Below are 17955 nucleotides of genomic sequence, written 5' to 3'. Positions count from 1 at the left end.
TCTATGGGAGCCAGGGCTTTTTGGAGCCAGCAACTAGCGGACGTAGTGATATTGCAGGTTTTTGACACTTCCGGGTTGGCTTCATTTTTCGGGGCCGGTTGCTACGTCCATATTTTATACAGTCTATGATTCAGTCCCATGCAAGGTGGAGCAGTTGGTAGCACTGTTGCCTCACAGCAAGAAGGTTGCCGGTTCGTGTCCCAGTGGGATCACCGGGATCCTTCTGCGTGGAGTTTGCATGTTCTCCCCATGCAGCGTGGGATCCCTCCGGGTTCTCCGGTTTCCTCCCACAAGTCCAAAAACACGTTGAGGTTAATTGGTGATTTTAACTTGTCCGTAGGTGTGAATGTGAGTGTGCTTGGTTGTCTGTCTCTAAGTGTAGCCCTGTGATAGACTGGTGACCTGTTCAGGGTGTCCCCTGCCTTTGCCCTGAGTCAGCTGGGATAGACTCCAGCCCCCCCGCGACCCTAGTGAGGATTAAGCGGTGTATAGATAATGGATGCCCCATTGCTTCAGGTTTTAAATCAAATGATGATTGGACTTTGGATTTCAGTGTTTTGCAATTAATCTCAAATGAAAAAAGAAAAAAAAAAAAAAGTCAGATTGAAGTAAAAGTAAAGACAGTTTCCAAAAGAGCCTATGTACAAAACTAGCATAGTGTCTGATAGAATAAAGCGTGTTAAATCTGCTATGATCTTATTTGCATATGAAAGACCCCCTCCAGTGAACCTCCCCCTTTCTCTTGGTAAATGGTAAATGGTCTGCACTTATATAACGCTTCTGTTAAAGCGCTTTACAATGTGTTACACCTATTCACATTCATACACCAATGGTGACACAGCTGCCATGCAAGGTGCTGCCTGCCATTGGGAGCAACTTTGGGTTCAGTGTCTTGCCCAAGGACACTTCGACTGTGGAGGGACAGGGGATCGAACCGACAACCTTCGATTGGAGGACAACCCGCTCTACCACCTGAGCTGCCCCTTATTTCTTTTTTTTTTTCCTTTTTACCGTATTAACATGTCCCTATGGTGTTTTTTAAATGCTACAAGTCAAATCATGAGGAAATTAGCAGTCAAGGCCATGCCATTTAACCATGACTAAACCTTGAAACTGCAGTGTATCGATGACATGGATTCAGACCCCCAGAGTTTCATATAACAAACTGAAGAAACCAATCCTGTTAACCTTTCTGTGTTTATTGTTTATGTATGGCTGAAATACTCCAGTAGTGCAACTAGCGCTGTGTTGCCCATCGACTGATTTAGGGTCATTCTGATCAATGATGGAACAAATCAGTGCAGGTTTAGATTTCTAAAATGTAAATAAGTGAAACTAAGTGGGATTGGTATGCATTAGGGACAAACAAATAATCAATTTCAAATCAAACACATGATTTGAAACAATGCAATAAGTAAATCTTAAAGGCTTTAGTTTTAAATGTGGGTTTAGCAGCGTGTCGTCCAGAGTTTCAACTGTTGGGCCAGTAGTTTACAAGTCCAGTCTGTCCTCCTTTTCTGACAGTCACGCTTTCAATGGTAGTGCTCCATTACATGTTTTAGATCTGCTACACAGTAAATGTTGAACTGAAGCAGGACATAAAAAAGTGATATCACAAATCAAATCGCCATATCAGTCACAAAAAAATCACAAGTGGATATTTTCCCCAAATCATTCAGCTCTAATCTACATCCACATAAATATGACTTTATATTAGAGTTTATATGAAAAGAAAGCAGCTTTAATGAAAATATAGAAGAGAATAAACAATAACAGCAATTTGGAGGAATCCACCAGAATGAAGAGCACAGAAAAGCTGAAAACGTATTACTGTATTAACAAACATTCACAATCCTTCTTAAACAGCAGACACTCCAAATTCAAGTGACTTTTGTTTCAAAGCAGATTTGGTTTCTGCTGATATTGTAAATAATTATAAAAGGCTAACACATTAATGGAGGTCTTTGTTCTGGTCCTGTACGTGCACTTGTGTGAGGTAAGTAGCAACTTAAGCATGCAGGACTGTTTTGTTTTAGCATGTCTGTCCACTGTTCACCTCTGTCGCACAGGCCTCATGGAAATATTCAGACATGGCGAACAAGAGGGCAAGGGACAGATACAGCACTGAGCTCGACCAACCACATACTCTTGGATGTTCTGAGACCTCGAAACACAAATAAAGCTGCTGCTTCTAATCTCTGGAACAGTTTACCTTTTCAGGTGAGAATTGCTCAGATGGTAGAAACTTTTAGGTATCTGCTGAAGTATTTTTCATTATTTTATTGCGTGTTTATTAGATTTGTCTTTTAGTTATTGTGTTTGACCTACATGGTGCTATTTATTATTGTACAGCACTTTGGTTAAAGTCCTGCTATTTTCACATGTGCTTGAGAAGTAAACTGGACTTGACAGTTTTACTTTGTCTACCTGTAAATACTTGTAGCATATGACCGTTCATACGTGCATTTATGTTTTCATATTTCATGTGTTGTTCATCTTCTGGCTTACCTGGAATGCAGCTCAGTGCTGCCGTTATTGTATTTGCTGCCTCGCTCCCACATGCCGTAGTCAGGCACCCTGTAGGCTCTCTCCACACAGAACACCAGGTTCTGGATGAAGGAAACCTGCACACAGACAACAAACATCAAACACAGGAAGGCATGGGACACTGGGAATGAATCAACACAGACAGCTGCACATAGTATCCTAGCACATACAGACACACACCTCAGCACACACTGAGCCAGGGCTGCAGGTAGTAAACATGTTTTTCACACAGAAAACACAACCCGTACATAATTTGAAGCTGAACACACACACACACACACACACACACACACAGTGTGCATATATAATAATGGATGACCTGTGATATTGATCTGGGATGGACTGTGTAACTCTCTTATTATAAAGGTTACTAAAGTGGATAAGAACGCTGATTTCTCAGCAATGCTCAAGGTGAAACTGACCCTGCAGCTACACACAATGTGTAATTAAGTAGTAAAGTGTGTCAGCAAGTGCAGCTTTAGCTCCATTACCTTGTCAACTACCCATAACAATGAATTGACACAAATCACAGCATCCATTTATTGCAAAGTTTCAATTATCAGTCCATCACTCTTTCATTAGACTCTAAAAAGTCACAGCAGCGTCCTTAATTTCAGCAGCATACGTGAAAGTGGTCTCATATTCTCATATCTATCATCTGTTCCATAACGTCTTTGCAATAAATACACAGTGTCTGAGGGTGACATGTCAAAATCAATAGCCACATCTAGAATAAAAAAACCAAAAGGGAGAGTCATAAAACGTGTGATGACTTAAAGGCCTTGAATCATTAAGGAGACCTGAAAGTAGCAGTGCACGGGTGTGTGTGCTTGAGTGATGGGAGATTTAATCTAAAATGACAAAGCGGGGGAGAGAAAACGAGAGTGAAAGAGAAAGATAGGGAGAAGCAGATAGAACCTGTCTTGGACTTAAATAGGCCAGTTTGTGAAGGAGGGCAGGGAAAGAGGGAGCAAAGCAGACAAGGCTGGGAAAGAGAGAAAGGTGTTTGCTCGGTCTGTTATTTGGGGTTTTATGAGTGCAGTGATTAACGAGGGGAAGTTTTTAGTATCTTAATGGTATCTTAATGAATTTTACTGCCCACCGGCCAAATGAGCCTCTCCGTCTCCCTGCCGCTAGACAACCATCCTGCCAGTTCTGCTTTTTTTGGAGGCAGTTTGTGAACATAGGCACATTTGCAAAAGCATACTACATGTGCTTCTGCTTTTACCCGTGTGCCAGCAGTGCTCACACTGTGAAAAAAGGCAGACACCTGTATAATGTGAAAGAAAAAAAAAACAACTGAGGCTCAGACACATGCAGGCTAATGAGTCGCTCCATTTCATGCTGCATGAAACCGAAAATGGCATCTGGAAGGAGGTCGATAGTGCATCTTCTCTGAGGACACGCAGCAGTACCACTTGAAGGAAAAAAAAAAATACTGCAATGCAGCTTCCAGCTCACTCAAGTGAACGCAAGTGGACTTCACAAGCAGTGACAGCTAACAACAAACTAATAAATACCGTGCTAATGTGATTAGTCCAAATGAAACACACTTTAAACAGCATTCAGTGAGAAGACCAATCACAAATCCTTATACTCAGTGGATCTGATGTTTGTTAATACAACGATAAGGGGTGCAGACTGCTTCATTCTGAATTACGCAACCTAATAAGCACTGTTTAACCATGCAAATTAGGGCTGCTGCACAAACAGAGCCACCCTCATGGAAAAAAAAAAAAAGTTACACTGTCAATTTGTATCGTCAGGAGTGGGAACGGACATAAATGAGGGGTTATTGGGGTAGGGTGGGTTGGGGGCTTCTGTAAACCACGTCCAGACTGCACATGCTAATTGGGTAGTGGCATTATGTTTTACTATGTCCTTACTTTCTTGAGATAAGCCCAATTTAGTAAACAAATGGATTCCTTTACCAGGGGCACAAATTTCACTGCTCTGTGGCGGTAAGTAAAGCTGTGAATGAGCAGGCCATGAAACTAACAGAATTAATGACGTTCTAACTGCTCCTGGGGGCCACACAATAAATAGCACAGTATGTAAACTTAACAGCCAAGTTGCTTCGTTGTTTTATTAAGAGCCACACATAAAGAAGACAAAAAATGGCGACAGACAGATACATCTAACTCAGAACAAAACCACTGAAAGCAGCTTTTCGATGGTGGGCTGGTGTGCTGCCAAAGAAGACGTTACCAGTTCGATTCCCAGGAGGACATTTAAGCTTCCACAATGAAATCATCTTAACGTTTCCCCACTGAAAGTCAATTGAGCGGCTCAGCAAAAATATAAATGTGAGCCAAGCTATAAAAGTGAGATACTGTACCCTGATCCTACATTTGTGCCGGCTCTAGGATATCTGTGGGGGATTTATTACATCTAACTGGCTTTTAGAGACCCTTCGGTCTTACTGTATAGCAACTAGCGGGATCTTCTGAAGGCAGCATCAGATAACTTCCTTAGGTTCCACAATTTGCTTTAGAATAGATACAGATTTATGATACATTTTCACAATAAGAATTTTCTTGTCTGTGCAAACAGGCTCAAAAGTTCCTTATGCTCAAACATTTTTAATAGCTTGAAATTGTTATGCTAGAATAATGCCTTAATGCCCTCACTAATGTCGCACCATGAACAGGAAGGGGTGACCAAGAATCCAGCCATGTTAGCAGCTTTACAGGCAATATTCACCTTTGTATCGTCTCAGTTTAGCATGTAGCATTTACTCAGTAGCACCTAAAATAGAATATAATTGATGTAACTCATAGGAATGTCACTAGTGCTGAAATCCACTGTTGTTGTTGTCCGTGTGGATCAAAGTGGCGCACACACCAACAGACTGGTACATAAACAATAGCATTGCTAGAGACCAGCATGGCTAAAAACACACAAGGTGGCAAAAATGTAGTCAAAGCAATTTTCTGTGCCTATCTTGAACATGGAGTTCAACAGATTTTCACTATTTGAAACATCTGTATTATGAAATATCTACAGTCAGTTTAAATGTAACAGGAGGGGAAAAATAACTTGCTCAAACCCATTTGGACCTAAAGATTGTTACTGTTTTCTTCGAATACACTTGCCTGATTACATTTATATGTGTATACAGCAGAGGTGAGGACACTTAAGAGCATTATCGCTTAAATGTCAAGTAGCTGTAAATTGCATCACCTTACAGTAATTAGATTACTTCTAAGTTGAATAGTCAAGTATTTGTTCTTACGTAAAATTAAAACTAAGAGTTTTGATAACTATACAAAAAATACAGGGCCCAAGTTAATAAACCTTTTCATTGCTGATTTAAACTTCAGATTTGTATACCTTCATTTTTAAGGGCTGGTCTAATCCTGCTCTACATGAAGGACACCAGGGTTCCACTTATTTCTGGAGATGTTCTGCCATTCTTCACACTATTGTTTTGCTGTAGGGGTTGTATTGCTCTACCTTTCTCTTCTCTAGAGGTGTTCTATTGGATTCAAGTCTGGTGACATATTCGGCCAGGTCACAGTTTTCTTTTCTTTTTTTTAGAAACTGTCTGTGATTTTGGCCGTGTGCTTTGGATCGTTATCATGGTGGAATGTTCCTCATCTGTCAAGCTGCTGCAAACTGGGAGTCACCTTGTCAACAAGTATTTTGGTTTATCCACAGGCATTCAGTTTGCCATCTATAAATGTCCTCTCCCAACTCCTTTTGCACTAATGCAGCGCCATATCATCACACTCCCACCGCTGGCTTGTCAGGACTATGCATTCACTGTGGTTGTCCGAGCCAGGTTCACATCAAACATGCTGGACCTTGTCTGAGCTGAACAAATGCATCTTGGTCTCATCTTTGGTTGATGTTATGAACCATCCTTCACAGTGTCTGAGCTTTCACAGAGACACCAATTTCCACTGACTGTGCCAAGTCTGAAGCATCTGCTTGTCACTTTTTCAAGAGCTGTGTTGTGCAAGGAGTGACCTGTCTGCAGCACTGCTTTCATAGGATGACTACTGCAGCCCTGATCAGAGGTACTTTGGTTCATTCTATACCTCACGATTACTACTGTGTTTCTACTGTTTTTTTTGTTGCTCACTGAGTATCCTGATGATGCAGCCATGCAGATGACAGATCCATAGAACCAAAACTGAGAAAGTTTTGATATTCACAGAGTTTCTACTTTGGGGCCTGTATTTTCAGTGCAGTCTCTCTGCTGCAGTTGTTTCTGATTGTTCATAAGAGAAAATACCCCAGTGTTAAACTTAGAAATAAGCAATTACAGAGAGGTGTTGCCATTTTAAATGATTTGACATTTTAGTGATAATGCACAGAAGTGTACTCACCCGTTGTTGTGCTGTATGCTGTACATCAGAAATGATTGAATGTAAAGTGTCCAAAATTGATCTCCTTGGCTGTAATTTGAGTGGGTTTTTTTTTGTTTGTTTGTTTGTTTGTTTGTTTGTTATGCCTCCGCGACCCGACCCCGGATAAGCGGGAGAAGATGGATGGATGTTTGTTTTTTTTTGTTTTTTTACCTCATCAGTGTTGTAAATGATCTGCAGACCAGAGCAGATCATCTCCACCAGGTACAGCAGAAACAGCGAAACAGCATCGATCTGCAGTGATGACAGAGAGAAGGGGAGAGTGCATGAGATACCATTAAAGAAATATCACCATTTGTACACTGTGTGATATTCTCAAATTTGTCAATACAGCTGTCTTCGATTTCCTACACAGTGTAGAGACTGAGACGTGAGCTTTATAGTAGCTATTAGGCCTTTGGCATTGGACCGCTACCATCACCAATGGTAGAGTTGTTGGAAAAGAAACAACAGCCTCGGAATAAATTAATACACAGTCAATGCTTAACATCTAAACAGCTTTGATGAATTTTGAGGGTTTCTTTGTCACAGGCAACTAGCCTTGTAGGTTTACTTTGATTTTTTCATTTTTTCTCCAGCTCTCTTGATGCATTGGCCACCCTCCACTAGAAATGCAGTCTGCATCAAAACGTTACACACCAAACTGACCTCCGTCAATAGCATTGACAGAAGAGTAAGCCATTTTAGTGCCAATTTGATGCACATTCACCACTCGGGGAAAGTCATTTTTCCAGCCGTGCATGCATGCCAGGCAGAGGGCTGAAGAAATAAGATATTTTAATCAGCATTTTTAACACCACTGAGAGACAAAACATGTCACAAAGAAATTGATTGGCTAATTTATTCATAATGTTGCTCATTCATCTTTGGCAATGTTTGCTTCTCATTGAATTTCCTCCCTGAACACAGTCAGCGAAATCTTTTTTATTATTGTTTTATCAAATATGTGCGCTCTGATATAATACCAGGGTGGTGTTGCAAGATTTTACTCAGCACTCTTTATATCATAAAACAGAACCGTCCTTTTTGGTCGTATTAAGCTTCTAACCCTTGTAGGACGATCATTCCATTTGCACATTTCATTGAGGTGGACAGCTCATGATGCACATATATCACACGCAAAGCGTGCACCCAGACAAACGCAATGTCTATGTGCACTGATGTACAATCTAGTTCAAATGTCATTCTCTTATTTGCTGGTTGCCCCACTTGTGTGCTTGCTGGCTGACCTGCAGGTGGTGGTAGTCGCTGTTGGAGTAAACCTCGTCACCAGTGTCTACGTCGAACACAGAGTGCAGACACTTGGAGGGGCTGGGATCCTTTTTAAACTGCTCCACCTAAAGAGAGACACAGAGACACAAAGGAAAGGATGACAGAGAAATCAAGGCTAAATTAGAGGTGAGACACCAAAGGTACAGGATGCCACAAAAACTTGATCAAATTCAAGAACACATAACCAGGAAACCTGTGGATTAAGTAAATGTGTGTGTGTGTGTAAACTGAAATAAATTTAGGTGTCAGCTGAGATGTAAGAATTTCAGATGTAAATTGTTCGCTTCTGAAATCAGGATTTTATTAAAATCCCTTTATTCTACATGTCTTGTTCAAACATTTGTCAAACATAGACCATTTGCATTAAACAGATTCTGTAAAAAGCAGCAACTCTTCACAACCAAGAAGCCACGACTGATCAGCTGTGACCAACAATTGTGAATAAAAATTAGAAAAAGAGTTTTTTCAACTGCATTGCAGAAGCCTAGAAATGGTTTGGAGTTCCAAGGGTTTGGTGTTCAGCAGGAGTGCTTATGTTTCAAGTGCCACTTTCACTTTTTTCAGGTCTTGCAATTTGTGAAAACAAACTCAGCTGTGAGCTCGTAAGTCATCATTTATTTATGTGTTATTCGTCTATTACTATAAATAAGCTGTCACTCCTGTACTTCTCTTTAAGAGAGATTCTGGGCAAACTGTGCCTTTCTCTACACTGCAATACATGTAATACACCAAGCAACCTGGTAGGGTAGTAGCTGTGTTTTCATATAATAGTCAAGTATATTTCAATCTTTTTTCAAATGCTGCAAAACACAAATAAAGAGAAAATGCAAATTTGGCCTGTTTTCATGAACTGTTTTGGAGCTAATAAAAAAGGTTGTGCAGTGTTGTCAGAAGGTGGTATTCTGTAAATGTTAAGTTACACAAGACTGTAATAGAGAGAGAGTAGAAAAAGCCAGAAACAAAATTAGTTATTTTCCAACCACCAGAAAACCTTGAAGACAGAAAAAGAGACAAACTAAACTTTGTCCATCTACAAGAAAAAAATGGAGAGAAGTCTTCAGGGATTGATTTCAGTCAGGCAAGTTGTACTAATTCTTTCCTGTCAGCTAGTCCTGAACGAGCTTCATGCTGTCTGGGAGGAAAACAACAAAAGAAATGAAAACTGCTGATCAGTCATTTAAGCACATGTTCCCTCTGTCTGAACTTATTCAGAAAAGGTGTTTCCATCCCCCATGAAGCACATTAACTCTTTTTAAAAATGCTACCTAATCTAAGCGTAAAAACTTTTTGCAGAATTTAGGAAGATTTTTCAGATTTTTTTCATTTGTTTTCACCTTTTCTAATGTGACAGTTCAAAACGCAAAGTTAAAATAACCATTCAGAAGTAAAGAATCCACATTTCTAGATATTTAAGCAGTTTGAAATGAAATCCATCTTCAGCAATTACAAGAACCTACAACTGTTGCAGAGATATATGCTGTACATTATCTGTTGTTTCTCAGATAAAATGAAGTGAACAGTCAGCCTGTCTGCCTGATGAACAATATCCCGAGCAGATTTAGAACAGCATATTCTGTCCAGAGGCAGATAAGGGTCAGATTTAGGGCAAACAAACAATGACATGGTTTACTACAAACCCCGTTCAACATTTTAGTTGTGTTTTGTGTTCAGTTTGGTTGATGGCTTTGTGTGTTTGCTGCATCGACTCTACACACCAAATCACAGCTGGGACGCCAGCCCTGTCGCGCAGTTATAAATAATTGGCCCTTTGTCCCATTTTTACCTCGTTTGTTTCTCTTTTCTCCACCTCTCTCGTGGCTCTTCCCATCATCAAGCCCCCCTCTTGCTGTCTCCATTTTTCTTTCTACCTCCCACCTTCCCTCTCTCCCCACGTCTACCTCTACACTTCCAGTACTTTCTATTATTTACCCTGCTTTTTCTTTGTTCTCCCTCTTGCTCATTGTGTCTTTATCTCATTTCTCAGACTCTCCCATTTTTCTTTTGTTCTTTCGTTGGTGCACTAGCGCTTCCCACCTTCTCTCTCCCTACATAGGCAGGTCATAGTGGAGACCTTCTGTCCCACTTTAACTGTTCCACTTCTTGCCATCCATCCCACAGCGACTAATACGTGCGTGTGTGTGTGTAGAGAGAGAGAAAAAGAGCTACCTCTATCAGCAGCTAACAATAGGTACTTCTGTTTATGTTTCTATAAAACCTACTTTTCTGTAAATGTCTAGCTGATTTCCACTCAAGCAGAGCCACAGTGTCAAGTGGCTCCACTCTTGGGATATTCGGAGAGGCCCCAGATCTTGCTTATTGTTTTGAGTGCTGCAATGCGCCAATATGAACCTCAAATTAGCAAACCACTTCAATGCCTGCTGTTCCAGTAGTCCACTTTCATGCATTTATTTTACATATTTAGCTGCACACAAACATCTTGCATCTCATCAAACCAATTACCAGGCCATTCTTTTTCATTTCTTGTTGCTCAGGAAGTAGATTTAATTTTTCAAATCAACTCATAGTAAAGGGATACAGGCAGCATACAGCAAATTCAGTAAAAGTTCAGGAAACAGGTAGCCAAGATCGAAATATCAACACACACTTTTGTGCCTAAATCTGACAAATCTGATGAAATGTGCTACTTTAAACCTGCATTATTTAATGTTTGTGGTAGTCTGACAAGCAGTAAACACAACACTAATATATTAGTGACTTATTGAGACTTCCAGCAGCTACAGACTATAATTAGCTTTCTGATGGGAGATAAAATGCACTCTGGAAAAGGTGAAGGATGTAAAACTGAAAAAAAAAGAAAAAAACAAAACAAAAATCAAGCAAACTTGGTGACTCTCTTTAGGGTTTAGTTACTACAAGCCACACCCTTCACATTTCACCTCTGTGCAGTATTTTTTTCTATTGCTACTGTAAAAAATATTGAATAAAGAAACATAAATTCAATGATGTTGGAATAGCAAAGATGGAAAACATCTGCACAGTCCGTGCAACGTAGTTCGAAAAACTGTCAACAGAGGGGTAACCTACTGTAAGTACCATACTGAAGAAGGGTGGGCAGGTGTCAGGTGTCATACTTGGGGCATTTATGTATTCAGAACACACATGTCAAAGACCAAAACCTTGCTGAGCTAGTACTTTTACTTTAACAGAATGTCATTTGGAGCCTTGATGTTGTTTTCTGCTTATAGGACAGCTCTGTCATTTAACATTTGTGTTCATATGTAACTAACTTGCATTTTCAAATGTATGTTTTTTGTTTTTTTTTTTAAATCACAACACTGCCTGGATTACACTTTAATCAGCAGAACAAGGAAGAATTTGCATAGAATGTTTAACAAATGTTCTACTCATCTGCAAAATGTTCTCTGACTATGTGCAATATGTTTTTGGAGAAGCATGTTTTGATGATTATGTTTAAGCAACGCAGAGCTCTTGGATAAGTTTATGGAAAGCTTTTTCAGTGTTTAACCAAAGTCATAATCATTTGAATCAAGTGTGTCAATATGTACCTATAATAGGTGGGGTACAAACTGCCACATCTTTGTATTCTGTATATATGCAGTTGGGTTTTCCAGACAGACACACACAACAATTGAGTTATTCGCTTATCGTACCTAAAAGTAAAACCCTTTCACTTGAGAGACCTGTAATTCTGAGGGAATATACTTTGGTGCCCCGTGCAGAGTACTGCAAGCAGAAAATGGGGCCTAGCTGCTGGATTTACTCTGTGATATTTGCCCAGCAGTGGCCCTGTGTCACATCTTCAATAAAAATGCGGTGTACTCTGTAAGTGTTGCAGACAGGGCCGCAATGAACGCTGCTCTGTGTAATTAACTGTGTAAACACAGCTTTGTAATTAAGACACAGAAAAGCTCTCCCCTAAATTAGGTCGTCAAGGTCGAGGCGAGATGAAACAGAGTGGCTTTCAAAGGTACACACTGCACACGTGCAAAGTGACACAGCAGGCTGCTCTATTAAAAGATGCTGCACATTCGGAATGAAATCCAGATCCAGGTTCTGCTTTGGGTGCATAAGCAGTGTGCTGTAGTTCTTCGTTTGCAGCCTACACATTTATCAGGTTTATGGCAGATGTGGCATGAAATTTGCCCCCTTAGAGCAAAGGTCTCTGTCAATGAACAGATTGCAGGACATTAAGCCCTTAGGACAAAAGCAACTAGCTCCCGTTGTCATTTGTTTTGACATGAAAGAGGAACCAGATGTGTCCAGTGCTGCAGCTCTGAGAGGCTTTGATGAGTAGGAATATACCTTTGATCTGTAATACAGTGTGTAATTGCAGGGTGCTTTCATGCAAACATGCAGCGTTAGAGCAGAAGTTAAATCAAGTCAGATTAATAACTCACTTTATCAGCCTGTCTCATGTAGCAGTAGAGGATCCCTCTCATGCACTTGATGGCAGAATGCTCCAGTTCATGGGTCCGCCCCATATCATCGTCAATGCGCCTGGACAGAAGAAAGAAAAGGAAGTACACATGAGGACAGACAGAGAACAGATGTGCAACTCTCAGGAGATGATGACTGCTAATTGGGTCTTAATGTCACAGTTTTGGTGATTATTTCCACTGGCTATATGTATAAAACAAAGGATGTTTCCCAGCCACATCTAACTTCTCTTTATTGATGTCACTGTGTTGCCACATGCTGTGTTTGGTTTCTGCTGAAGTCAGTGTTTTTTAGATATTATCTATAAGAATGATGACTAAAAAATAAACCACAAAAATAGGGTTTAGGTTTTATTAAACCAGAACTACCTTTTAACCCACTGAACTCCAAAACTGCATGTCACCAGGAAAAACTTTCTCAAAATACACCATTTATCAGACCCATAAACTCTAAAAACAAAGAGAGTCATCAAATTTTTAACTTTGCAACAGTCCTTAAACATATCATGTGCCATTCTGTTGGGAAACTTAAAACTGTGATATTTAATCAAAGTATCTTTATTCTACAGGTCTACGGGATTTGCAAAGATTTGCTCGAAACAGATTCTGTAAAAAAACTAAAATTCTGCAGTTCTCTGTGCAACCAAGAAGCTATCTGTGACTCAGACGTGACCAACCGTCACATGACAAAAATTCAAGAACATTTTGGCTGAACTGGTCTGAACTGCAAGATGTGTAAAAATATAAGTAGAACAATATCTATACTATAGAGAAAAGTGGTGGCTCTTGATACTATAGATTCTATAGTATCAAGAGCCACCACTTTTTTCCAACATGAGTAAAAATCTATTGTTTTACATGTTGATTCCTGAAGTTTTTTTTTTATTTTTAAATGATAAATGGCATTATCATTTTGTTTCAGAGGTGCAACTGAACTAAAGGGATTCTTCACCTGTTTTATGTACGTATTTATAGCCCTTACTGTTATTATTTGCATGTGCATCATCCAAATTAAAAGCAAAAATTCTTTAAAATAAAATTATTTGTGGAGCAACAACTAAGCTTTGACCATGATTTACTGTGTAGTTTTTAGATATTAATGTCAGTAAGACACCACTCAGAAATCAATCACTTACTGTTTCAGTGACCACATTAGGAATCAGCACATTCCCTGTGAGGCTGGCAGATCTCAGATGCAAGTGACAAAGGTCACACTAATAATGACTTTGGCTATCAACAGAGGAAAGCCAAGCCACTGAGGTGAAACTTGTTTAAATTTCCTTGGTACACGGTGCATTAATCACACTGTCTTTTAGATGTGACCCTGCACATCAAAAGTGATTGCAGGCAGAGGACACAATGGGCAATTTTTCCATCGACCAACATCCCATTTCAAAGTAGCTTTAATGGGCATTCATTAACATACTACAAGTATCTAATGCTGTAATATGCATGAGGTGATCCAACACTGACCAGGGGCTACAGAGACATACCCAGCCCTTCAGATTTAATTACACTTAATCAGAAAAATACAAGGGAGCCAAAAAGGTTAAACAACCACAAGAAAACAAAGGCATAGTGCAGCAGTGGATGCTCTCCTCTGACTAGCAGCCCACTGATATAAAAATAAATAAATGCAACAAATTAAATTAAATTAAAGAATCAAATGTGACCAGGCAAGGCAGGAGATAAAAGTTATCATGTCTACTTAGAAGAGGAGTTTGTGGCAAATCCAACTGCCAGTCTAGTCACTGACTCTCTCTCTCTCTCTCAAACACACACACACACACACACACACAGCAGCTGGGCGTGAAGTAAGTAATGGCACAAGTCAAGCCTGTCAGATGAGAATCATCTTAATTAAATCCCAGTGACAATTCTAATAGGAGGCAGCCATGACTGATGACTAGGATCTGCCGCTGGTCACATCACCGCAGTACACTCTATTTTTACCCTTCTCTTTCCCTCTGTCTTCCCCCTCCATCTAATTTCCTCACTCAGTCTTTCTCTCCATCTCCCCGTTTGCTCTTCTCACTCTCTCTTCATCCACTTATTCACTTCCCTTATCTTCTCCTTCACTTTCTGTATCCTCCCTTTTCAACTCTGTCTCCTTTCTCCCAATCTCTGTCTCTTTCTCTCTCTCTCTCTCTCTCTGCACCTTTCTCTCCATCCTTCTCCCCCTCTTCGTCCTATTACAGGCTCATTTCGTGGAAGTGCTCTTTTCCCTGGAGACTAATCAGGGAGGAATGCAGGCATCAACAGTGGGGACAGTTGATAAAGGAGTTTGGGAGCCTCTGTGAAATTCTGAAGTGTTCTCCTTGAAGCAATAAACATGATGTGGTTAAAAGGCAAAGCTTTCAAATGACAGAGGCAGATTAAAGATCAGGGTCAGTAAGCATGAAACAGAAAAGAGTGGAAGAAAACCAAAAGTCAAAGAGGTAGAATACAAGGCACAGAAAGCTGTGAAACTTAACAGCAAACTAATGTAACTGGGGATTTTGGTCTGTTTCGCACAAAATGCTCTATAAACACACTATAAGTTACCTGTCCTTCCATTTTAGTGTTTCTTTTAGATCACTTTTGCTTTGGTAATGGAAGAAACGTAATGCATTCTAGCCTTGCTGCACAGTTGCATTTTCACACAGTCCCTCTAAAATACATAATCAGTACCAACAGCTGATGCATACGTCATCAAAAGTAACTGTCTTCAATGGTTCACGCACATATTCACCAGGAAAGTTTATGATTCACTCCAAGCAATTTTATTGCTGTTAATAATTGAACCAGTTAAAATATATATTAAACAATAAGGCAGAAGATGCGGGTCATGCATGTCAGAAAATATATTGTGCATTAGCTGTTGTACCTAATGAACCACCAGGAGGGGCCTCGTACTATATAATGACATAGAAGGCTGCAGCTCATTTGCTGTGTTCAACAGCAGCATGAGGAGGCGTGACTCAGACTACAGACATTTTTGTGCAGGAAAGCAGAGAGTATTATATGGGTTTAGCTAGCAACGGGCACCATGACAAAGACATCTGTGGTGGCTCAGGGCTTACCAGCAAAGACTGCAAATTGAAGATAAGCTGTAGTTTACTGAGAGAGCAGTTCTATAATCAAGTAAACAATATGACCAAGCTGCTTTTACGTGCCCTTGGTTAAAAATGGCTTAATCAGCATATGGAAAAATGTACTCTGTCCTTGATCAGTTTCAGTGGTTATTCAGTTATTGATTGATAACTAGCTGTTGCTAGACAACTAGCAGTGGATAGTACTTTTTCGTCTTGCAAATCACAAGTGTAAAGCTATCATACATGAGACAGTCAGGACTGATGGAGCCAGGTGAATTTCAAGCAGCAACCTCAGGGGCTAAGAAATGAAGCCACAGTGGAAGTCCCAAACAGATCTTCCTCAAATGGCCATTTGAGGCTGGCTGCATAGGTTATTTCATGATGAGCTCGAGGCTAACATGTACTACTCATGTTGTCATGGTGACATTCCTCTGTTCCCTGTTCCTTCTGTTTGCTTCGTCTGTTTCGCCCCCTCCTTTTTTGTCTCAGGTCTGTCCCTGTTTGTCCTCTCTCTGTGTTTGTACCTGGGCCTGGACACCTGTTCCTCTATGCAGGAAATCCTTCCACTAATCACCTGCTGTAGTAGTTAAGCCCCGGCTCATCACTCCACTCTTCACCCACACTAGTACCATTAGCCAAAACTCTCCTCGTAGTGCAACTTTGTGCCTCAGGTCTTAGCCATCTCCAGTCATCTCCTATCCAGCTCGCTGCCCGTGCCAAGCTTCAGCCTCCAACTCATTGTGTCCAGTGCCATTCCCACGGCCTCTATTCACCTGCAACAGCTCTCCATCTCCACATTCCCTCCCCTGGTTCCTTCTTCTTCACAGTAAGTCTTTTAAAGCTGTTCAACAGACTCTGTGATCTGTGTTGTGGTCCAGAAAGGCCATATGCATAACACACATTACCAGCTCCTACACTCCTCATTGAATTTGGGGAAGCAACTGAAGTTCCACCATATCAAAGATAGCGTTGTGTTTACACACTGGTCAGTGTTCTTAGCAGTTTTGTCTGGAGTATTTAGCAGATTTTTAACACAATAGACTAGCATAATATAATATTACCTGGGCATAATTAGCTGCCCAGTTTTTGAAATTCACCTTTTGCTCACTTTTATTTTGATGATAATTGATAAAACAGCATTTTTTGCCCATCAGTCCACACTCTCTTATCCATAAATGCAACGTGAAAAACTGCTTTCAGAAAGTTTTTGCTGGGATCGAAAAATAATAATAAAACAATCCTCAGAAATCGAATGGATCTAATAGATGATGAGTGGATTCGTATTATAGCATAAAACGCAAAACTAGATTGGGAGAAAGTCTCCATTTACTTAAAATAACTCCCATAAATGTGGTGGCCCCTAAGGATGCATACATTGCTAGCAAAGATACATTCAATTTTGTGTCCATGAAACAAATACAACATGGTTGACTGTTGTGTGTGCATGTTGTATACTGACCGGTATGCCATTGCCAGAGCCCAGGCACCAGCAGCACAGTACAGGGAGTCCCGGACCTTGGCCTCCTTACAGGTGGAGCATGTTTTGACAGGGAAAAGGCCAGTGGTGGGACTCTGGTAGTTCAGAATAGTCATCTTAACTAGAGAGAGAGAAAGAGACGGAAAGTCTTAGAAAGCAGAAGTGGTGACTCAACAGTTCTTGCTAAAACGGCAATGTTGCGATTATCTCTTCAGAGCTGCAATGGTTGAAACACCAGCGAAGAAGGTACCTGTAACATACAGACAAGCCAGCCAAAACGTCTCCATCTGCCTATACCAAAACAACACAAGCAGCTCAGAAATTACAGTTTTACAGCAGCTAGTGGAGCTTAATGCACATGTTCAGAAGACAATCCCAAACAAGTTCAAGAGGCTGACATTTAAACCACCATTCTCTACCAATTGTAAAGCATGCAGGCTTTTATTTCTCCTTGCTGGTTGTAGAATTACACTGTGCTTTTTGGAGTGGGCCTTCAAATCTGGCATTTTATTAAAGATCATGGCTGAAGTGAAAGCAGTGGCAGGAGGTGTGCTCCTGCAGCTAGCGCTGCACAGACAGCCACTGGAAATATCTGATCTGACACAAAATCCAAACACAATAAAAAGGCACAGGAGAGCAAAGCAAACACGAACGCATCCCATAAGCTGTGATAACAGATAAACACCATGAACATGTCCAGATCAATCACACTCTCAGAAGATAAAGTCAGATGCACTGGCCAGGCAAGAGCAATGCACACATGTGACAGGACATTTGATGTTGAGGAGATGTTA

At 40.5% G+C, this 17955-nt stretch overlaps 1 protein-coding gene across 3 annotated transcripts in view; it reads right to left on the bottom strand.

Moving 5' to 3' along the window:
• Positions 1–17955, bottom strand: part of phkb (phosphorylase kinase, beta) — a 133841-nt gene that overhangs the window by 90963 nt on the left and 24923 nt on the right. For all 3 annotated transcript variants that reach the window (XM_008292002.1, XM_008292001.1, XM_008292004.1), the window contains 5 exons: positions 17144–17282; positions 12572–12671; positions 8150–8257; positions 7074–7154; positions 2509–2624 (listed from right to left, as the gene is read on the bottom strand). In XM_008292002.1, coding sequence (XP_008290224.1) covers positions 2509–2624; positions 7074–7154; positions 8150–8257; positions 12572–12671; positions 17144–17282 — 544 coding nt within the window. The remainder of the gene's footprint in view (positions 1–2508; positions 2625–7073; positions 7155–8149; positions 8258–12571; positions 12672–17143; positions 17283–17955) is intronic.

The sequence above is a fragment of the Stegastes partitus genome, unplaced genomic scaffold, assembly GCF_000690725.1.
Source record: "Stegastes partitus isolate 25-593 unplaced genomic scaffold, Stegastes_partitus-1.0.2 Scaffold777, whole genome shotgun sequence".
NCBI classification, from domain to species: domain Eukaryota; kingdom Metazoa; phylum Chordata; class Actinopteri; family Pomacentridae; genus Stegastes; species Stegastes partitus.
The sequence above is the reverse complement of the archived record's forward strand: the minus strand, read 5'-3'. Positions and strand labels throughout refer to the sequence as shown.